The sequence below is a fragment of the Phocoena phocoena genome, chromosome 12 (genome assembly GCF_963924675.1).
Source record: "Phocoena phocoena chromosome 12, mPhoPho1.1, whole genome shotgun sequence".
NCBI classification, from domain to species: domain Eukaryota; kingdom Metazoa; phylum Chordata; class Mammalia; order Artiodactyla; family Phocoenidae; genus Phocoena; species Phocoena phocoena.
The window spans coordinates 34,118,443-34,142,952 of NC_089230.1; the positions used below are offsets into that span (position 1 = coordinate 34,118,443).

Genomic DNA, 24,510 nt, shown 5'->3' on the forward strand with positions numbered 1-24,510 from the left:
AAGTCAGCATGTTATTTTTTCCAAATTATGTATTTTATATTTTATTTTCTATTGCGTATCTGTTTAATTGCATGGCAAAAGATATCTAACCAATGCATGAGCAAACTGAAATACAAACCAAAAAAACATGAATTTTATTTTATTTTATTTTATTTTTTAACGCACATTTTTCTGCTTTATTGAATGTGACAGAGTCACGCTTTTCATTCACCATTGCTTCTCTTTTTCCACTGTCTGTGATTTGCTTGCCAGGAGGAGCTACTATTCTTACTCCTACTACCTGTAAGTAGAAAATGGGTGATATATGACTTTACATGTGTTAAAGATGCAGTATCCCTTTTCAAAAAAATGAATAAATAAAACCCAAACCAAAAAACAGAATGTTTGCAATTTTGGTGACATTTCAAAAAATATGTTTTCCTGGACTCTAAAACTATAAATTTTACCTATTAACCTATTTTGTTAATCTTTTTAAAAAGGGATATTGTATTTCTGTATGTTCAGCTACTTTTAATTTTTATTTACAATTTTCCATAAGTAGCCATAGTCTACAGCCTAAAGCATCATTTATTTACTTAAGTCAAACCTGTACCTTATCAATGTGATGTCTCACTATCTGGTAAAGTAGAGATAGGGTTTGTAATTCACTAATACCTATCTTTACATAACACTTATGTTTGACAAAATGAGCCAAGTGATGTATTCATAGAAGAACATTCAAAATACCTTCACAGAATGTGAATCAGGTCGGGTCTTACTGTGATAACATCTCTCTCCACATTTCCAGGAATCCAGGATGGGTTATAACTTCAGAACACCTTTTGGGCTGCTAAAAGCATAATGTTGCAGTGACAAAGAAATAAAAAATTCTTTTTAGAGAAGAAATTCTGAGTTTGTTTATTTTGACTTAAATAGGAAAATGATTTTGTAAAACCAAGACCAAAAAAAGAAAAAGAAAACCTGTCAACCTACACAAAACACACCTAGGTGTCACATATCTCCTTTTGTCCTCCAAAGTTTTAGCTCTTCCTATGCTTAGGTATGAAATGCTACTTTGGATGACGAAGGCGAGTATTGTCCACTCTATTTCACTAATCATTTTCAGTTTATTACCTTAAATTCCAGGGTATTCATCCAGTCCAAAGGAATGATACAACAAAGTTTTCTTGGTCTTTGCTTGATCAGTATTTGATCCACAAAATTTTGAGACTTAAGGATCGTGATTAAGTACTTTTGGGGCATATATCCCACAATAGTATTTCACTAGGTAAATTTAAGCTAGCTTTACTAAAAATTTTGGTAAGAGTCTCAATGAATATAACGGAATTGTGCCAACATTTTAAATATTATAAACATTTGGTTTCTTAAAATCTGCTAAAATAAGCAGGTGTAAACTAGCAGTACTCCTAGCTTATTTTGATGAATTATAATATCCTTGTTAAATCATGTTTGATGAAGCCAAAGGTAATTAAATGTACCATTTCATACAATGATGGAGCACTTTTCCTCTTTATAGCCCACCCATATATCCACCTGCAGAAGTTTATGCTGTTGGCTGTTTTGATAATGAAAGTCATTTGCACATCTGTCAAACTCAAGGAGTTGCAAAATGATTAGCTTAACTGTCCTGAAGTGTACATTATATATGCTGGTTGTTCAGAGAGAGACAAAGCATCAAACATGCAGGAATCAATAAATGTTTAATTATGAGAACATCAATAAGCTTACCATTAGCCATCCATTCATCTATAATGTTAGAATGAGATTGCCTTTCTAGTTGATAGGTAGCATTTCTATATTCTAGACTACGTAGTAGGTTTTGATTCTGTCATTGTAATACTTAGGGTTACTGGCATTATCAATCATAATTAGAAAAAAATGCCACAGACATATTTTTAAAAGCTGCTTAAATAGATGTAGTGAAGCTACTATGAATTAGACATTTTTAAAATAAAACTAGAAATAAAATAGAGTAAAACTTAAAAGAAAACCAGGTGTGATCTTTGAACTAAAATTCATTGGCATCATCATAGTAAACTGTCAGTTCTTGATCAAAACACTTAACTCTAATGCTGATTTTTATTTCTTTTGTAATAACCTGAATTAAAGCCTACCTCACAGGGTTGTTGTGAGGATTAAGGTATAAGAACCAAGGTGATAGTGTACAGTTGGCAGATATTAACAAAGGTTATATATATTCACCCATAATTTGTCGATTAACAAAGGTTTGTGAATCTGAAAAGTCCTTCAGTGCCATGAAAACTTTTACCTGTCATACATTTGACAAGTTCATTCTTCTTATTTTTCCTCAATCATAAAATATGTTTAAATTTTTATGTTTTAAAGTAAAGCCTCAAAATTTAGACATCTTTTCCACTTGCCTTGAACTATCTATCTTCAAATTTTTTACATTATTTTTAATCCAAATTTCAAGTTGTCTTATTTTTATCCACTTCAATCTCTCAAATTTTTTGAGGAATGAATTCATCCTTTCTTCTTATCCAAGAAACAAAGATTGGAAGTTATTTCTTAAACTATTTTTTTTAACTTTAAAATGGCAAAACATTTGTGCTACATTCATATTATTCTCAAATTTATAACAACTAATGTTTAACTCCTAGAGCAATGGATGCTTCATATTACAGTACGCTTGGTAATGTGGCAATTTAAAAAAAAAGTGAGTAACTGGATATAGTATAAGGGCTTAGGCCTTGGAACCAGGTCATTCTTTACTGCTTATTAGATTAATAACCTTGGGCAAGTTATTTAACTTGTCTGAGCCTGAGTGAGCTCATCTATACAATTAGAATTCTCATGGCTTTTTCAGTTCATTGATCTGAGAATTAATTGAGTTAACAAATGACAAACGCCAAGCATATACCAGACCTAATTCATCTATTCAACAAGTATTTATTGAGTGTTTGCTATATGCCAGACACTGCTCTAAGTGCTAGGGATATACAGATGGTCCTTCCCTTCATGGAACATACAGTGGGGAAAACAATTAAAAGGATACTCACAATAATAATGTGGTGAGTGTTATTATAGGCAGAAAACATGTTGCTATAAAAATACCTACCAGGCAAACCTAACCTGAGACAGGTTGTATTGGGTTCAGTCAGAGAAGTCTCCCTGATGACGCAAGACAGAATGGAAGTTAACCAGATACTAGAGGTAGAAAAACATTGTAGGTCAAAGAACAAATATCCTATAGGTAAGTTTGGAAATGTCCTAGAGGTAAGTTTGGAAAGTGAAGCCTATAGACTAACATATGACCTGCTGATGTGTAATTTGCCCCACACACTCTTTCAAAAAATAGAACCACTTTAAAGAATAAGGAAATTTAACATAAATATTCAGAGTCATGACTTCTCTTTAAAAATAATTTTAAAATGAGAAACTCAGCTCTGGGTTCAAATGCCAATATTCACTTAGGCAAGTTGCCCCCTAAACTGCTCTCCAGTTCTCTGCAGTCCCCACCCTACTACGTGGTGTCTCATCACTGGCAGCAGCACTATTTATATTCCCTGTGTGAAACCTGTAAGGGTTTTACAGGGTTTTCGCCTCCTAACCTAGAAAAAAGAGACAAGAGATCTTTCAGTGAATAGAGCAAATATTGCTACTAAGTGACGGTGGTGGTGACAGTGGTTGTGATGGTGTAGTGGTAGTGATGGTGGTGGTGACAGTGGTTGTGACGGTGTAGTGGTCGTGATGGTGATGGTAGTTCTTGTTACAGTTTTGTCATTGTTTTCTTATTGATAATACTTATCATTATTATTTCTAAAAAAGTTAATGCCATTTCCATCCCTAAAGCCTAGTTTATGACTATCTTACTTAGGTATCAGATCTGCTATGTCAGTATATTGGGTATTGTTGGGTATGTACACCTGAAGCCAAGTACTATAATTCTCAAAGAAAAATATCTTACACATGAGTAGCTCTCAAATCATCAGATTAATTTTCTAAAGGAAAAGCCTTTGGACATAAACACAACTACTAAGTGAGTTTTTTTTTTTTTTTTTTTAGGTATTTGTAGTATATTTACTCTAGTACGGATACTCATGAGAATCAGAAGAATTTATCCTAGCTAATAATCCAGCTGAGAAATGTTACTCTTAAAACAACTAAAAGATACTTCCAAAGCACTATAAGCTGCTGCCATAAACTTAGAAACATAATCTGGCCACTACAGGCATTTAGAGTCTCTTTATTTCTTTTTAGAGTACCTTATTAATGTGAGATAAATGTTTTATGTGCCTGTAATAGGTTTTTAATTGCATGTTTCATGTGTAACATTCACAAAGAACCAGAATGTATTTCACATCCGTGTTATGTAAGATAAAGATACCAGTGTTTGAGTAGCTCAAAAGTCTAACTCTGCTAATTTCCAAATCCCCTGTGTCATTTGCCTTGCTGCATTCGTAAGGCCATTCTGTAGTTGGTACTCTGCCATGGGGTTCTGAAACACATTTTTAGGATTTGACCATGTTTGTCATCCAGTATTATGATCATTTGCATAATACCTCTGCATAGCATTTTCCAAACTTTTCTTAAAGTACTTTCCTTATAAAGTATATAATTTTCCCATATATTCCTGAGTATTTGCATTATATCTAGCTGCGGTTGATTCTACAAGTTTCTGGGTTAGGTTTGGATTAATGTTATAAATATATTGCTACATATGTTAATTCTACATGTTGCATTTTTACTGAACAATAGAACAAAGAGTGAAGAATGGGATTTCTTTATCTATTTTAGTTGGATGACTATAGTAAAATATACTTGAAAAAGTAGTCATGTTCTTCCCCCAGAAGAACTTCTAAAAGTTGCTCAAGCGTGTTAATCTCCCAGGAGGAAAACCAAAATTTAGCATTAGCTTAAGTTTTCCTTGAGCAACTCTACTAAGGAAGTATTTACTTACTGTTCTAATAAAGTATAGTCATGCTTTATGATAATATATTTTAATGATAAAATACAAGAAGTGATGAGACATTTGGGTTGACAGCTTGAATGATGAAATATCCATATGACAAAACAATTTTATAGCAATCAACAAATATCGTTTGGATGTCAAACTTAATTCCTGAAATTATGACATGTTTTTAGAGTTTCTAAACCAAATCTGTATTCTTATCCTCGGGCTTCCCTGAACTATTTACTGCTGATGTCAACTCTCCTTCAAGCCTCACGCTAAGGTTTCCCTTTGGTATTTGTCTTGGCAGCAAGCTTGCTAAAAAACGCAAAGATGCTCTTGGGAACACCCGGCAGGAGATGACGCACATGGTGAATGCTATGGATCGAAGTTATGCTGATCAGAGCACTCTGCATGCAGAAGACCCTCTTTCCATCACCTTCATGGACCAACATAATTTTAGTCCAAGATGTAAGTTGTTCATCAAAATTTTAATCAAAGATTTTTAAAGTTCTTTAATGTCTCTCTGAATTCAACACATTACCTTTTGAATAGTGAGGGGAAATAAGAAAGAGAGATGGGAAAAATAGCTGGAAAGAGAAGAAGTGATATAGAATATTATGGAGTTTATCAGAAGGCTTATTTTCAGTCTTGATATTGGATTTAGTTTAACTTCAAACTGTATGAATTTTATTACTGTGTTATAAGACATATCCATATACCACTCACCAAATCTTATGTTATTGCTTTAGGTTAAAATATACTTGATTGCCTACATAAAATTAGTTCATGTCAGAATTTATTTATAATTGTTTTGCCATTTGAGTCTTCCTTTGTGTAAGATAAAGTTCCTTTTGAGATAAGAAATATCATAATTCTTTCTGGGAGTTATTGGCATGGGAAAGTTATTCTATTTAATTATTCTATAGACTCCTGGAGAATTTCAGTAATAAAAAGTTAACCAGGGGAAAGAGGAATCTACATACTCTTAGGTATCTGGTGTGAAGTCCAAAAGTTTACTTGAATTGAGGGATTGGCAGGGAACGGTGAAATCCATCCATTCACCCATCCATGTTAAGGATTCCTCATGTTGATCTATGAAGGCAGATCTTTTAAAATACTGTCTTTTAAAATATTTCCTCTGAAGTAGTTTACTGCTTCACAATCAATATTATTATCTTCAAATTTTCTATGATTTTTATATCTTGTTCTATAGCACTGTTTTTATTTTGTTACTTTAAGTTAAATTACCTGTCTCTTCAAATCCCCAAGTAAAATTGGTATTTGAAGAAGGCAAATTTTGTTTATCCTTGGCCTTGTGTACACAGAGGCATTTTGTCACAGATCCCAGAGGTATGTTTACCTCAGTTTGGGAAACACATGTATAAGGAAAGAAGTAAACAATAGAAGTATTATTTTCTGTACAGATTATAAACATACGGAATGGTAAGATTGAGACAATAAAGTATTTGTAGGTTGTATGCATTTATGGCTTTTCAGAAAGGGGTTTTTTTCTGAAATGTTCAGCTTGGTGAAAACTTTTAGTAATTATTGGCCATCATTTTCCCTGATATATATCTACACCAAATTATTAGTTAGAAATGTTGTAATGAGTCATTTTGGATTTAGTTTTAATAATGATAGAGCTTTTCTGATCTATTTTATTTTCATTTCACTATAAGATAAATGATAGAGAAAAACATAAAATCTTATTATTGTTGAAAGTAAGTTTTGTTAAAAATATAGATGTATCATCTCTCTAACCACTTGCTTTAAAAATTAATCAGTTAAGGATTTGAAAGGATTTTTGTTTCCAAAGCTTTTCTATCTACTGACTGTGTACCTTATTAGGAGGCTTGAATTTAGCAGTATAACTATAAATATACACTTATGAACTTGGAGAAAGGATTAAATCTATTTCCCAAAGTTAACTAAAAATGTTTATTTGGAATGAATATAAGATAATTACTTCTCTAAGTACCTCACACTTGATAAATCTAAAATACATGTTTTTCCCCCCTAATTTTATAATCTTTATAATGTCATGCTGAATCTTCTTGGCTTTTAAAATTGAACTGACTACTGAAATATAATTATAGATGCACCTTTCCTGGTATTTTGAAATAACCCAAGCTTTGAAAAAGAGAATTTTACCTTTGCAGGTTATAGTAATCAAAGAAAGTTTAATAGATATATTTCTTAAGAAATGATAAATCTATTTTAAAGAAAAAAAGAGCATAAAATACAACTTTAGGGCAATATGTTCCTTCATGAGCTTTGTTTTCCTACAGTGCCCAATGATCCACTTGTGCCGACTGCTGTGTTAGGTGAGGCCCTAATTCTTTGTCATCTTTTTTTGCATGGATCACCCTTCCTTGCATGGGTTATAGCTTTGTCCACACAGTAATTATTTACAGCACAGGAAGCAGTTCGATTTCGAAAATATAGTCCTGGTTTTATCAAAGAGAGCAGCTGTGGTCAACACAATTAGATCTAGTGCATTTCGAATTAGTAAGGTATGCTTTTTTAAAAACAACATATTCTTTCATTCTTGGTTCTGTTAGATTTGGAGTGAAAGTACAAGGGGCCCCAATATATACCTAATGTTTATACATGCAAGTAAGTAGAATGAACCCAAATGCACACATTTCAGGGGCCAGTGCTACCTGAATAATTAGTTTATATATAAAAATCTACCGGATTTAAAGGGCTTTTCTAGATCCTTCTAATTTTATAGCAACTAAAGAACACATTTCCAAGTAAACATTAGGAATGTGTGCATTTGCTTTAGTTTTTGTCTTTGTTAAGGATATATAAATGCAGGTAAAGTTGCTACAATATTGATATGGAGTTTCGCATTCTATGTGCATCTTACGTAAGCATTATCTTTCAAAAAATTTAGAATAAGCCAAGATTTCCCACTATATAACATCCAAGACAACTGATATTGCTAGTGATGAATAAGACCTTTTCAGCTCTAAAATTAAAATAATGTTTAATCCAACTGTATATTTAAGAATAGAATGAGTTTCATTTCAATTTGTACTCTATTCCTTGACTAATTATACACCAATGATTCATGACCAGCTTGCTCATATGTTCGCAAGTTGTCTTATCAGTTTGACCCCCCTGCTTCTAATATTTAAGCTTCAACCAGAGAAATGTAAAAATTGCCAGATAAGTGTATCTTAAAAGTTCCCAGTTCTCATGTTTTATATTTAAATTTCTTTGAACACAAAACATTAGCTTATGCATGTTTTTATTATCCATGTATTCAATGTTTAATTATATTTTAAAAATATGTTGGAACAATACAACTAACTCAGTTAAGCAAAATATACCTCTTTTTCACTAAAAGAATTATTAAAAATTATAATTTTATAATATAAAGATATATTCTAAAAGAATCTGTCTCTGATTGCACTCTCCCTTTGATGTCCACACCAGTAAATGGCAGGGAAGTGAGCTGGGGAATTTGCCCCAAGGGATGGTCTGATCATGTAGGAAGGAGCCAGGAATCATGATCTTTGGGAGGCATCAAATGCCTCTGAAAATGTCATCTTCTGTTGAGAGCTGTAGAATGCTGTCAGCATCAAACTAATAAGTTAATTCAATTAAGTTATTAAAAACTCAAAGAAAAAGATAGTTACCTCACTGTTAAAATTTCATTACAGTAATATTCAAGGACATGTAGAATTGGGTCTAAGTCTCAGTCCTCTTGTGGACTCACAGTATAAACTCATGAAAATACCTTTGTCTTTGCTTCTCCATCTGTAAAATAATATAATATTTCTTACCATACCTTTTCCTCAGAGCTTAGTAAAGAGAAAAGGAGATAATGTATAAAGTTTAAAAGACTATTGTAACAATTTTCCCCATGAAAGAGGATATTTTTGTTTAAGGAAGGCTAGAGTTAACACAATAGAATTATAAAATCTGTTCATTTAAACAGTCATTGTGCATTTTATTTCACTTTGAAGGTCAAGCTGATTTTTTTTTATGTTTCTTCTTAAAAGCTAAAAAGCTCTTTAATCATACCAGATTTAGAAATGATTTGTTGCATTTTTTCATCATTCTTAGAATCACTGTGTTTACATTTGTTTTGCATCCAGCTGATTTTGTATTTATAAAGCAATTTTTGAAGTCACTTCAAATATTGCTTGATATTAATATCTGCTTACTGATTTAAAAAGAAGTTAGAAATTTTTGTATTGATTCATATTTTTGTTTTTTGTGTTCTACTGCTTCATTGGGTTAAAGTCCCTATAACTGGTAAGTGTATTGCAAAGAACTCTAGGAAACCTTTCCATCAAGGAAATATTTGAAGTTATTCTTAAATGTGTGATAAGGATAATGATTAGTACATGTACTCTTACTTCTAGTCACATTATTAGGTAATTTAATGAGGTAGAAATGTATAGAGATTAATAATTCATGTGTGATTATTTTAAAAAATACTGCTCATTGTACTAATGTATTAAAGCTTAATGCAAAACCAAAGGCACTGTCTACTTCATGTTGATAATCATGTAAGATTTGGAATATGGGTGAATTCTGTTTTTCTCACTGAGCCTTTTACAAATGTAAATATTCCACTGCTCCAGCAGGTACAACGTGTGCTCTGGGGCTGCTTCACAGAGCACTGACTACCTTATTCCAGCTTGGGTCATTGCGTTTTGCCTCCCTGACATTATTCTCTTTACTTCTCATCCTAAGCTTTATATTCTGTGGTAGTGCCCAAATCGGTGGCTTCTGAATTTAATTTTACTGGGGAGATGTATATATTCTTTATGTCAGTGTATTGATTACAATATTTTAGCAAAGACAGATCAATTGAGTGTTGTCTCATAGAAAAAACAGGAAACTCTCATAAATCATGTTTGCTAGCAAATGTTTGTGTGTAGAGGGGTGGGAAACCAGAGTAAAGAGCATTAATTCATTTGGGTGTTTTTAGGTCACAACAGAATCCAGCAGAGTTTTGTTTTTTTAGTTCAATGTAGAGTTTTAGAAGTAAATTCAAAAAGAAAAAATGCATTCATCCTAATAAGAGAAGTAAAGTAAATGCAATCAAGCTAAATTATAGAAGCATACAAATCTGATTGTGGGGTTCTTTTTTTTTTTTTTTCCTTCTCCAGGAAGAAAAAATGTTTATCATGGGGACAACAATTCATTTTTTGCCATATCCTATTTGTAGAGTTGGTGATAGAACAGGCAAATGTACCAGCACTTGAAATATGTTTAACTGTTAACTAAATATCGTTCTCTACAGTATGCATTATCATTAAAACAAAAGTTCCCCTAAGAGTGTATTTTCTCCTCTGTTAATGAGTATGGCAGTGTAATGTTTTCTAAAGTAACTAACACCCCTTAAAACATTTGTTTTTGTTTTTAACATGGTAAGTTTAAATGTGATAGCTATAAGCATGCTTCTTCTCGTTGTAATGATTAGTACTGTGGTCATTAAAATAATATTTATTTTTCAGAGGTAAAATGTTCTTGTTCTTTTCTTCCTTCTTATGACAGAGACTTAAGAGTTTCTTTTCATTTTAAGCTAACAACACAGTTGAGATGGGGCCTATACTTAAATGTGGGTCGTGAGGGATTTAATGGATTTTTAACTAACTGAGTCATTGAAATATGTATTGAGTGACTGCTTTGCACCAGGCACTAAGAATAAAGAGAAAAATATGACTCTTGTCTCTACATGCTAAGTATTGAGAGTTTAGTGAGGAAAATAGATCAGTAAGTAAATGATTAAAATACACTGTAAGTGAAATGAATGTTGGAGAACAGGAGGCCATGGGAACACAAAGCAGGTGCTTTGTAGCTCAGCCTCGATGGGCCGAGGAAGAATTCCAGAGGAAGTACCTAAATATTTTGCCCAAGAGACATACCCCCATTTCTTTTATACAGTAGCCAGAAAAGTCAAAATGTATCAGCAATAAAAACACAACAATAATAATAAACCAAGGGAATGGAGATCAAGTATAAATGCACATGTAACCTGGCTAGCAGACGTAGTGGGCCCAGGGGCTGATTCTGTAGAATGTTCATGTTTCCCAGTCTGGGAGTGTATCGTGGTAAAAAGCCAGAGGTGGAAGGGCATAGTACGGCCACAGGGCAAGAAGAGCAGCCCTGTGGGGATGGGTTGCCTAGAGGGAGGTTGGGATATGGGTGGGAAAGAATTTGTTCAATTTAATCAACAATGAAAACACTCTCCAATTGGCAACTTGATCTTCTGGTCCTACTCTATACTGCTCTGACTGCAGGTACAAGAAAAAGTCAGAACTCAGCAAAATCTCCCACTTATAGTTTTTAAAAGTGGATCAGGTGTCTCTCTCTACATCTCACAGCATGTGTTGTCTTACTGATAGACACATAATATACCCTGACCTCCTACCTTGAGCTGAAGTAAAAGGCTTTGTCTTTATAGGGGTGCTGCCCTAGGTCTATACTATATTTCTTTCCCTTCTTCCTACTATCAGAAAGATCATAAGATCTTAAAATCCTATTTGCATAGATATATATTAAATAAGGTAACTTTGTCTTTTTTTTAATCTTCTGGAATCTGAAAAATGGCAGATGAGAACCACAGTGCTACAGCAGAATCCAGTCGTCTTCTAGATGTGCCTCGCTACCTGTGTGAGGGGACAGAATCCCCTTACCAGACGGGACAGCTGCACCCAGCTATCAGGGTAGCCGACTTACTGCAGCACATTAATCTCATGAAGACATCAGACAGCTACGGGTTCAAAGAGGAATATGAGGTGAAAGTTTCAATACTGTATTGAATTTCATTTCTAACCATGATACCCAGCACCATGTAACAGCTTTAACATAGCAAGCAGTGGAATACTCTGTAGACTGTCTAATCCTTTCTCTGTAAATGTACAATCAAGTGTACATATGAGGAGAGGGGGGTAGATGGATTGAAAGAAAAGGGTACTTCCTGGGGATATATCTGGGTCAAAATTCATTTTAAGGAATAATAAAAGATTGGATCCCATAATTTATTTGACTGTTACTTAAAAACCACTTTGTTAGACTTTATATTTCCCCCGCTCAAAAATCCATAGCAAGATACCTTGAGTCCCGTTGTATCATTGCAGGTTCTGCTATTTGAAAGACCTAAGCAGTGGATGCTTTTCTGCCTCTTTGCTTGTTGACCCTCTGTTGAGAAATAAGATCTAGCTTTGTGCCCTAAATGTACTACTTGTCACTCTGAGTTTTGTTTTGAGGATTATAGGTTGAGGGGGGCTGGGAAGAAAAGCAGAGCACGGAAAATCCAGACAACAAAAAGGAGCCCAAAAAAGGACATGGGAAATTCTTCTTTCATCCTTATTGCCCCTTGCTACTCAAACCAAAATACCAAGATTATACTACAAAAGAAGTGATTTAAACTAAACATCCCAATAAACATAGTATAGCAAAAAAGAAACAGTTCCTCGGACACTTTTCAATTACTGAGAAATATCAGTCTGGGGTGTACAAGAAAGTTCCTCCACCACTGTACACACATATGTAAAGTAAAAGAGAACAAACAGTACTTTACTTTGAAAGACCACCTAAAATACATCTAACTATGTAAGGAACCTTCTAAACATTACCTTTAATTTAAGATTACTTGTTATACCATAGTTTAGGAATGAGTAAAATTATTTTTGAATTTTGAATGTTGATTTTAGATATATGCAGGAAACACTATGCTGTGTTAACAAAATAGTGCAAGGAATTACAATATTCTGCCAGAGCTGGGGTGTTTTTTGTTTGTCTTTTGTTGTTGTTGTTCATTACATGTATATTCCTGTGTACCTCGCTTCAAAGTTTGACTCTTTGAAGACCCCATTTCCTGTGTTGAGCAAAGTTTAAGTTTTTCTGCAAAAAGAAATCTATACCCATATTTTAAATTGCTGCATATGGTAATTAAACCAATCAACAATTTCATCTGTTCCAAGATTCTTGGAGATAGTGGCTCTTTTTAATTTCCATATGGTCTCTTGTAGAGACTCAGTCCTTTCCACGATCTTCAAAGAAACTGAAATGTGATGTATTGCACACGATTTAGTGAATAATTATGGGAGAAAACAGGTTTTCTTTTTCCTGTTAGAAATGCTAAAGGAAGCATACTTTTGAAAGTTGCTCATTAAAAGTAGTTTTGAAGTTTTTGATGCTTCCTCTAGTTCCATCTCACAAAGTTATAGTGATCTTAAATTTGAAATACTTTCAAAGTCCTTTTTTGCCCCCTAAAGTTGTTTCTTGTCCTTAATTTGAACTCAGTCCAATCCAAGATGAGCAAGTAGCAGTCCAGCAAACAAGCTTTGAGGTCTGAAAATTGAACTTGTTTACTGCTGTAGTACTCCCTTCCTCCCAGAGAAGATGGCTTTTACTATTTTGGTCTTCAGAACAAACAGACCTGATTCAAGAAAAGGAATTAAATTCAGTGCGCTTGTTAATTTTGGTTTTTTTTTTTCTAGAGCTTCTTTGAAGGACAGTCAGCATCTTGGGATGTAGCTAAAAAAGATCAAAATAGAGCAAAAAACCGATATGGAAACATTATAGCATGTAAGTTCTCTTACAATTCTTGGTGAATGTAAATACTGTGTGTAGAAGATAAAGAGTAATTTGCAATTCCTCCTTATATGGTTTTAAATTTTTAAAAAATCCCAGAGGGTGACACATCTTTTCATAAAATAATCTATTTAATATTAGAACAGCATTGGCTATTGGCAGGGATTCAGAAATTGTCATCATCCTCATTAATTAATTGACTCAGACTCTTCACCCTGTGGAGATAACGTGCCGCTTGATTTTATGTTTGTACATAAATATATGGGGGTGTCATTAACAGCTGAAAATATTAGAATAACAAATACGAAGGATTTTTTCAGTGATAAATTGCTATAACTCTTCCACCAAACATATTCAAGGTGGGAGTGTTATTCTTTCCATATACCATATTTCCTTTCTTGGAGCCAGTGCCTGAACCCCAGGTGTTCCATGTTACTTATCATAAGGGACTTCCTCCTGATGAAGTCTTTACAGTGTATTCATGAGATAAATAAATTGATTATCATATGAAACCAAAGGGGCAGTAAGAAAAGTAACAGATAGCTTAGCTTGTAACTAACTGCTGATTTACTTAGACCACTTCATTCTCAATTTAAATTATTTTACACTGTCTTTTGAATGCATCAGAATTTAACCTTGACTCTCACAAAATAAGTTGAGAGCAGGGGTTCGAAATTCACTCCCTAGTTCTGTGGCTCATTTTCTGTAAAGTACGGGGAGAAAAGATCCCACCCATATAGAATCATGCCTAACAAGCAAAATTAGGAGTTAAGGCAAGTTCAGTTCTTTAGAAAAATTTATGACTCAAATGATAATTTATCAGACATTATTATGTCCCGTAAAAGCTTCCTGACTATAAATGCTAGTCATTGAAGCTTTATTAACAGAATATTATCATTGTAACAAGTAATGAGCTCATTAAAGTTCTTGCATTTCTTCAAATGACTGGTATCCAAGGAAATTTTGAAAGTATATTATGGATAATCAGTTGTTAACCACCGAATTATTTTACGTCTCTACTAGGGTCATTGTCTCAGAACAGGGGGAACACTTAATAGCTTTTATTTTATCCTTTAAAAAATTTAGATGATCACTCCAGAGTAATTTTGCAACCTGTTGAGGATGATCCTTCTTCAGATTACATTAATGCCAACTATATAGATGTAAGTATTTTTATCCTTCAGTATGCCCAACTTGTTGGCTTATATATGTAAATCTTTTTGCTTGTTATTACCTATAAAGTGATTGCTAGCTTTTTAAAATAAAGAACGAACTGTACACTTTTCCTTGTTCTACGTCCTAGTACTTACTGACGTTGTTGTGCTTTCTTTCACACCTGACTTTGGTTTGGGCTGTAGATTTGGCTGTACAGGGATGTAAGTACCACTATATGTAAATAACAGCACCCTATCATAAATATTTGATGTTAACTGCTCAATTATAGTTACTACTAATGCTCACTACTAGCTATCTCTGCATGCTTCCCCTAATTAGCCTCATACGGTGTACCTATGTTCATTTTTTTGTAACTCCTTTACATGTGTAAAGATCTACTTTACCTCTTTCCCTTTTCTATGTTTAGAAAAACAGGACCATTTTTAGCTTTTGACAATTTATTATGTACTCGAGTTTTATTTGTTGATGGTTTCTGTTTCTGGTTTTTATCCCTTACCCTTCCCCAAACATGTGAGAAGCTGGATAGTATGATGTGTATTAGTGTTTCTGAAATTTTACTTTTTTACATTTGACTTCTGATGTTAAAAATGGGTAGGGAGACTATTTTGTGGTGTGTGGTATTGGTTTGTAAAGTATTGAAAATCCTTAGGCAAAATAATTACTAAACTGCATTTGTAAAATACACATATCACACATATATATTGAATCATACAAATGAAAGTTTGTTTTGATCATACATTCTGCTGTTCAGTTTTGGTTACAAACGTATCTACATGTAAATTCTTTATTTAATGGAAAGTAATTATCAAATAAAATAAAATATTAAGGAGGCAATATATTACATTACATATAAGAAGGACAGGCTCTGTTCATACTTCCTGGTTCAAAATCACACTGGAAATTGTGAGAATGTTGATTCATCTCTCTGTGCCTCAGTTTCCTCATCTTTACAGTGGGGGTAATAATAATACCACTAACCTCATCATTTTGTTGTGAGAATTAAATGAAGTAATTCATGTTGAGCATTTAGCACAATGCCTAGCACATATTAAGCACTCATTAAACTTAAGCTATTTTTTAAAAAAAATAATCCAAACCTAGGTGTGCTGAAATTAATTAATTCTAAATATGCATTAATTGTAAGGCAAAAGGTAGAAATATCAAGTATTGCAGCATATATGATACATTTTTAGATATATAAAAGATATGAAAATGAGGACCCAACTTTTTCTAATTTCTATAAATAGGAAATAATTTTTATCACATTTATTAAGCTCATGTTTTACTGTTATTTTGTGAATTGTCATTATTTATATATTTGATGAATGAATTTTATTAAGTATAGTCTCTGAGTATATTGGTTAAATTTCTGCTCATCATTTTACTCTCATTCAATATTTCAAATTTATCAGACATCTCAACATGGAACACTAAACTTAACAGTCTAGTCTCTAGAATAAATATATCAGCAGTTCTCTGACAAATTTGTACTTGTTCTTACCTATTTAGTTTAACCTTGGTTTTCTGCCAAGACCCTGGCAGGACATTTGGTCCTATCCAAAATGTCCATGGAGACATTTGGTCCACGCCAAAAGTCCTTGATATTTGGTGCCATCCAAAACCATTTGGCATGGACCTAGTAAGCTCATGCACATTTTAGATAGAACCAGATTTTAAGGACCTTTCAGCATAGACTAAGTGTCTTATGGACACAACCAAGGGATCCTGTAAATATCAAGAACCTTGACATGGACCAAATGTCTTATGGATATTTTGGTTAGGACCAGATGGTCTGCTAACTCAGGCTTTTACTAAAGCCCTTTGCTCAAGACACAACAAAGTCAAAGCTTAACCTTATTATACCATTAACATTTTTGCTATTCACGGTCTTTTGGAATTCAAACCAGTTGAAAGCAGCTAACAACTTATCCCTTATCTGGAATAATTTCTTTATTGAAACAATATTAAGTGCTTAACCACATAGAACTAAAGGCACACTAAAAAAAGAAAGAAAAAAATACTAAACCTTTTGTTCAGGATAAGATGCATTTTTTAAAAGATTTCTTTCCCTATATATGTGTGTACCTATAATTATGTGTGTGTAAATTAATATTATCAGCACACACAAAATAGTTTTGGCAGATTCCTGAACATATTATAGAACAGAAATATTCTCTAAAAAATCTCAGCAGGACTTTGACTTGATGCACGCATGCATTGTCCAGCTCTAACATTGGAATGTTCTGTTATTTTTTTATGGTTCTAATATGTCGTTGTCTATTTGTAATGCAGTGTGTTGTACTTTTGGATGACAAAATAAGAATTAATATTTTTGAACACAATTTTGCCAGGAATGAATGACTAAAGATTAACATGAAGGCATAAACATTTTAGTGAAACCAAACAAAATCTATGAAGTTATTTCCTAGCAAACAAAACTCAATTATGTAACATATATTTTAATCAGAGCCCTTAAAATATTTAATTTTTGCTTTATTTTTACCTTTCAGATAACCTAGGTTTGAGAAGTGAACTATGAGTTCACTACTCATTTCTGGACTTTTTACTGTAACTTAATCTTAACAGGTGGTTGTCTTCATCTTTTTATGCCTTCATTCACTTATTTCTGACGCTGATATAAAATGATGACCAATTTGTGCTCCTATTTTAGGGCTACCAGAGACCAAGCCACTACATTGCAACTCAAGGTAAAACTTTGCCTTTTTAAATGTAATAGAGTAACCAAACTTGCTTAAATCATCCATGTGATTTTTTTTGTAATTTTATCTGAATTAACTGAAAAAAAAGATCAGATTTTCTGCTTAACACTGCTTTTTATTCATTTGTATAATACAAATTGTTTTCTCTGTTTAAAATGTATATAAATTAAACCTTGATTTATTTTTTTAATTAAAAGTAAACGCAAAGCTGCTGGTAGTTTTGAGATTTGGTTCTTAGTATCCTGATGTCCCAGAGCACTAGTCAACAGGGATGGGCAGAGAAATTACTTATTTTTTGATGAAAGCAAGTTAGATCTCATCTTGTGTAAGGTACCTATTTTCTTGCAACAGAGTCTGTCGGCCTGGCACGTAATAGTACCCAAGACCAACACTGCTATAATGAAATACTGGGCTGTCTTGCAACAATTGTTTTAAAGTCAAGACTAAGACAAAACAAAGGGCTAAAGGGAACTTAGTCGAGTTCATTCTTCGTGGAAAATAAGAAGACAGTAAAGAAATCTTGTTATAGTGGCACACTGGGAAATAAAAGTATACTAACAGTAACACCAAAACTACTCTAGTTATCTCCCCAAACTGACCACTGACCATCAGAAGAGAAACCTGCACATCTTATTTTATAAAAGAGGAAAGTAAAACAAAAGTTAATTTGCTCTTTTGACAGAGGTCATTTTCTAAGTGTTTTTCACATATCTTTGGTGTAATTGAGTTTAATTATAAACTCTTTAAAGTTAGAAAGATCATCCATGGTGAATAATATTCTGGTTTCATGGTATAGGGTAGAGTAGAGCCCAGTAGCTGCTTTTGCAGTTCAGAGATGATACTGTAAGATTAGAATGTGTCCTTATATGTATGATAGTTCTTCATTAACCCCTAAACATGCACTGTCTATAAATGATGTGTGTATATTTAATTGGTAATATGTGCTGTTTGGTTGATGGTGGTGTAAGACTTCCTATTTTGACATGTACATGAAGATGCATTAAAGTAACTTAGAGACAGATATAAGTACCCTAAAAACTAATGATTTCTTCTTCTGAATTTGAAAACATAGAAGGCAAACTGAAACAAACAAACTTGTACATGCCTATGTTTTTGCCTTTAGTGTGAATTTAGATATGAACTGAATTTAAGTACTTTCAGTGACATTTTGTGTTACACCTTTAATTTTTCTTCTTTGGGTCATTTAGTTTATATTGCTTTTTATCTTGTCTAAACTTCTTAATAACTACAAAATTTCTCTGATAACATAATATTCAAATTAATTTTTTATAGGCCCAGTTCATGAAACAGTATATGATTTCTGGAGAATGATCTGGCAAGAGCAGTCTGCCTGCATTGTGATGGTTACAAATTTAGTTGAAGTTGGCCGGGTAAGAGGCACAAAAAAATCTGTGTGTCACAGAATATGACTGTAAGTTGAATAGCAAAACATAACACACTTAAAATAGAATATCATTCAATTGTTTGAAAAAAAATTCTTAGGCATACCATTACAAGTGAGTGCTCTTATGTGAGTCTTTGATTGCTGAGAAATTATTTCTTATTTAATAAATAAAATAAGTGTTGATTTTATACTAGAATCTAATTGCATTATCAGGCTTGTATGTTTTTATGAAATTGCACAAAATCTTTCTATTTATTGTGTAACAGATTATTTTATCTCATTTGTAGATTTTTACACTGTCTTTTAGTTGTAACCTGAAGAGTTATCACTGAAGTTAAATCATCTTGGTTAATGGGTATTATATACTCAGGTTCACCTATATATACTTTTTGTTGTTTAGGTTAAGTGCTATAAGTATTGGCCTGATGATACTGAAGTTTATGGTGACTTCAAAGTAACTTGTGTAGAAATGGAACCACTTGCTGAATATGTAGTCAGGACATTCACCCTGGAAAGGGTAAGTACCCTAAAGTTCTACTAAAATATGTATATTGAAACTTTTTTTTTTTTTCTTAAAATCCATGTTAAGATTTGTCTTGATGATGCTATCAAATCTATTCATTCATTCATTCCACAGATATTTATTTGAGAGCATAACATGTGCCGGGCATGTTTCTAAATCTTGGGACACATATTAAATCCCTGCTCTTGTGGAGCTTATAGTCTGTTGAGGGGAGAAAGACATTAAAAATTAACAAATAAACAAATACACCATATATTTTGAAAAGTACCATGGGGAAAAATAATGTTGGGAATGGAAGTAGGGAAAATTGCTGAGGTAGAGGAAGGAATGGCCTACAGTTTTAACAGAATGTTCAGGAAAGGAGTTGTTGAGAAAGTAACATAAGTAAAGGCTTGAAGGAAATGAGGGAGTGAGTGATACAACTATTATATATCCCAGGGAAGGATTATATCCCAGGGAAGTTGTCCCAGGCAGAATATTCCTGATGGAGGGAAGAGTCATTTCAGAGACCTAAAGGCATGATATTCCTGTCACCATGAGAAACAGCCAGGAGTCTAGGGTATTCAGAGATAGGTAAGTGAAGGGGAAAGAAATATGAGATAAAGTCAGAGAAATAACAGAGCCAGATAAGTGAGCCCTTATGAGCTACTATGATGATTTTAGTTTGTATTAAAGGTAAAAGTAGCCAGCCATTGGAGGGTTTAAGCCCAGGAGTAACATGATCTGACTTTTTTTTAACAGGATCAGAAAGACTGAAGCAGAGTGGGCAGTGTAAGTAGACTGAAGTAAGACGTAGGAGCAATAACATACATTGTTGCAGAAAAGTTTAATAAATTTGGCCACACAAAAGTGTAAAATTATCTGTATCAAAAAATTTTTAATTAAAATATGTACACGCAACAAAACAAATCTGTGATTATTTAATATTCTTAATTCATAGTGTTAATATAAATAGAAAGGAAACAATAGAATCCCCCCCCAAAAAAAGCAGCTGCTAAGCTGCCTATTGAAAATGTTTAACCTCATGCTATACCATTTTGTACTTTCAAATCAGCCAGACCTTTTTAAAAAAGAATTATAATCCTCATTGATTTTAAGGATATGGTGAGACAGATATTTTCATATGTAGCTGATCGTACTTAAATTGACATAAACCCTCTGTAAATCAGTAAAGCAGTGTATCTACAGAACTTTAAAATATTGATGTCCTTTGACCAAGAAACTTACCTTCTATGAATCTGTCCTAAAAAATTTATTAAAAATACAATGACTCATATATAGTCATATAAAATTATAGATAACCATAACTGTCCACAATAGATAGTTAAATTATACATCTATGATCTGGAAATACCACTCTTTACAAATGATATTTATAAGTAATTTTACCATCATAAAAAATAATTAGGGGAAATATTAAATGGAAAGTACCATCATACAGAACAACATAATTATGATGATCACAACTATAAAGTATGTATGAAAATTTCTTAGACAAATCAAGTAGAAAAAATAAGCAAAATGTAGGAGATTTCAAGAAAAGAACCATCAAGCATGATTTAATGAATAGCTAGATCCCATTATATGGAAAGAGAGAATTTGGAGTATACATTCTTCTTGTAAGTTCATTAAAGTTTTATAACAACTCAATCATGTACTTGGTTATAAAGGAAATCTGAATATATAATGAAAATTCAAGACGTTTCCAAAATCCAATGGAAACTAAAAACAAATCACTGACCAATGATCCCCCAAATTAGGCTCAGAAATCACCAAAGCCTCTTTTGAATAATCTTTGAACTATAGCCTTAAAACTAAAATTATAGTGTAATTTATTTCAGATTTTGACAATTTCATGTCAAAATTTTCCACAAGTTATCTTATGAGAAAAATATATACTCAAAAATGATTTCTATTTTGAAAGGCAGTCTAAAATCTTGTGAAAATTCATAAAATTAGAAAATCAGAAAAAAAGTCAATAAAACAAAGGAAAAATTAAATATAAAACCAAAACACAAACAAAAAAGAATAAATTTAATCAAAGAGCTATTTCCTTGAAAAGAGGAATAAAGTAACTAAACCACTTGTCAATTCCAAATGAAGAACAATCAAAACAAAATATGCAACATTAGATAACACAAAAGGTGTATAACTACAGTTACAGTGCTATTAGGAAAATTATAAAAAATAGTACGTGTGAACTTGGAGGCAGATTTTAGTCTAGGTACACTAATATTCTAGGAAATAATAATTTCCAAAATTTGACTCAAAGAGAGTTAGGAATCTGAACAGATAGTAAAAGAAAATAGAATGAGTGCTAAAATTTGCCATTAAAATTGTATTATGGTTTCATAATTGAGGTTTCTTTAACCTTTAAAGAATAACTAATGAATAGCTAATGCCTAAGTTAATCAAACTATTTAGACCATAGAAAATCATTAAAACCAACTAAATGTATTTTAAAAGCTAGCATAACTGTGATAACAGAACCACATAGAAATAGGACTCTCTCAAGCTCTTCTCTCTGTCTCTCTCTCTTTTTCAGTCTCTCTCTCCCTTTCTCAAGTATGTACACACACATACATTAGAGACCAACTTCATTCAAGAACATGCTGAAAATTTGAATCCAGCAGTGAATTAAGAAAAGATCGCAACATGATCTTTCATGATTGTTTTTTAAGAATACAAGGATTTTACAACTGTGGTAGGAAATCTAGCAGGATATTTCATTATTTTAGTGCATTACAGGAGCAAAACCATGTGATTTTATTAATAGATATTGTAATGCACTTAATTTTATTTAAAAGACATTTATAGGCATTCTCTAATTATATTAGAAAAATAAGGAGACTTGCTAACATTGTTAACATTGTAACATTATTGGGGTTTTATTTTTATTTTATTTTCTTGTTATTTAGAAAAAACACTGAAAAAGAGTGATTTTTTTTTTTTACATCACATATTTGAAAATTACTCAGGAATATTTAAGTAAAATGAACAATAAGGGAACATGCATTGCCAGATACTAAAATTTTCTAAAAAGAGCGAGGTCCATACAGCAACTCCAGCAAAAGGATCGATGCAGAGGAGATGAAGTGATTGTCTAAAGTCAGATCTTTGAATAATGTATGGCCTTCCTCACTGGAGCTGACTTGAAAAGTAGTTAAGAAAGTGATTTTATTTACACAATTCCATGGTGATGTTTATCATTGTCACTATTATACTTATTTGTTGAACCCTGCTTTGTGTATGGTATTGTACTAGGAACGGGAAAGAAAAAGAATTGTAAGATACGATCACTGGCTTCCAAGGTTTGGGTGGTATTAGTCTGTTTAAGATGGAATCTAGGGCTTCCCTGGTGGCGCAGTGGTTGAGAGTCTGCCTGCCGATGCAGGGGACACGGGTTCGTGCCCCGGTCCGGAAGGATCCCACATGCCGCGGTGTGGCTGGGCCCGTGAGCCATGGCCGCTGAGCCTGAGCGTCCGGAGCCTGTGCTCTGCAATGGGAGAGGCCACAACAGTGAGAGGCCCGTGTACCGCAAAAAAAAAAAAAGATGGAATCTAAAGATAAACTTTCTCAATTTAGTTCATTTATTTCATGCAATTTTCCCACCTTTTCTGAGGAACAAGTGAAACTGAGATTCACAGATCTCACAGTAGAGTTGGAAATATATGGATCATAGTGGGGTTTGGGGGGCTACAAATGTGGATTCTTAAAAATAAATTATGCAGCATTTCATCTATATTCTCCAAGCACTGCTACTACAATGTACAGGCTTCTTTTAACAAAAAGGAAGGGAAGAGCTTTGAAATGTGTATTGAAAGGGTTCTCTTAAATTAACCCAACAGGAGAGAGACATGACAATGGATGCTTTGCTTCTTTCATTTTGTATTTTTGTTGCCATAAATAATCCTCTGTGTGCTGAATTCTTTCACAGAGTTTAGAAAAATAGTCTGCCCAAAGAACAGTTTAGCTGTCTGTATATTTTTACAAACCAATCTAGAGTAGTACTGTTCTGGAAAATCCCTACATGCTATACATCAAAACTATTTTCAACATGGATAAGCAAGGCATCAAAATCTCTTTGTGAGGTGAGAAGTAGAAAGTTGCTTTTATACACCACTTGAGAACTCAGTGCATTGGGTCAATAGGGCAGCATTTTAACTTCCCATTTCTTCCTTTTCCCCTAATCATTTTATGTGTTGTCATTCCAAGTAAGGAACAGACTGTCAAGGTAAATACAATTTACCCAGACTTATAGAACTGAGCAAGACTTCTAATTTTCTTTCTTTGGCAGTTGTCTGACAATAAAGGTAAGCTCCTAGGCCATGTCAGCATCCTTTTTCAGAAAAAGCATGGTCTTTGGTAAATTTCTGATTTTTTTCATTGTCAGGTCTAGTACTCGTGGTTGTCTTTAATGGCTCTATTTTGGTCCTTTTGAAAGCACTTCTTTACATGTTTGCACAGAGGGGCTACAGTGAGATGCGTGAAGTTAAACAGTTCCATTTCACCGGCTGGCCTGACCATGGAGTACCCTACCATGCTACAGGCCTTCTTTCCTTTATCCGGCGGGTCAAGTTCTCCAACCCTCCCAGCGCTGGCCCCATCGTTGTGCATTGCAGGTAAGTGGTAGTCCAAATGGCATTGACTGTGTGCAGTCAGCTTTTTAAAAATATCCAGACAAGACTTGTAAGCACAAAAACTAATGCATACTGACAACAGGCGTCCCCACCCCCTGGGCCAGTAGGGCAAGAGGTGAGGGGAGAGAGAGAGAGAGAGAGAGAGAGAGAGAGAGAGAGAGAGAGAGAGAAAGTGAGCGAAGCTTCATCTCCCACTCCCCAGTGCTCCCGAGCGCTGGCGTTACTGCCTGAACCATTCCCCTACCCACCCCCCCGGGGGCTGTGGAAAAATTGTTTTCCACAAAACCGGTCTCTGGTGCCAAAAAGGTTGGGGACCGCTGGCTTACAAGGTTTCAGCTTTCATGTATTACAGATAAGGTAAAACAGTACTAAAATAAAAGTTAACTCTAAGGAAGATATAAAATAGAAACTTCAGAAATAAATATATTCATCATAATGTGTGTAGTACTGTCTATAATTGCGAGTGTAGAAACTCTCTGCCTTTTAGTGGCAACATCTGTGTGCATGTTGTGGTTTGTTTGTTTTTTTAAATCACTTTTGCAAATCCCATATTATATTTTGGAATG

The 24,510-nt window shown here is 33.5% G+C and overlaps 1 protein-coding gene across 5 annotated transcripts in view; it reads left to right on the plus strand.

Moving 5' to 3' along the window:
• Window positions 1-24,510, plus strand: part of PTPRK (protein tyrosine phosphatase receptor type K) — a 568,012-nt gene that overhangs the window by 527,892 nt on the left and 15,610 nt on the right. For 2 of the 5 annotated variants that reach the window (XM_065888559.1, XM_065888560.1), the window contains exons 15-22: window positions 5,223-5,383; window positions 11,495-11,679; window positions 13,387-13,474; window positions 14,567-14,643; window positions 17,328-17,364; window positions 18,670-18,767; window positions 19,182-19,298; window positions 23,772-23,926. In XM_065888559.1, the coding sequence (XP_065744631.1) occupies window positions 5,223-5,383; window positions 11,495-11,679; window positions 13,387-13,474; window positions 14,567-14,643; window positions 17,328-17,364; window positions 18,670-18,767; window positions 19,182-19,298; window positions 23,772-23,926 (918 nt within the window). Of the gene's footprint in view, window positions 1-252; window positions 283-5,222; window positions 5,384-7,203; window positions 7,240-9,172; window positions 9,185-10,047; window positions 10,107-11,494; window positions 11,680-13,386; window positions 13,475-14,566; window positions 14,644-14,838; window positions 14,857-17,327; window positions 17,365-18,669; window positions 18,768-19,181; window positions 19,299-23,771; window positions 23,927-24,510 lie in introns of those variants that run through there. The other 3 variants (XM_065888557.1, XM_065888558.1, XM_065888561.1) reach the window with 3 other exon arrangements.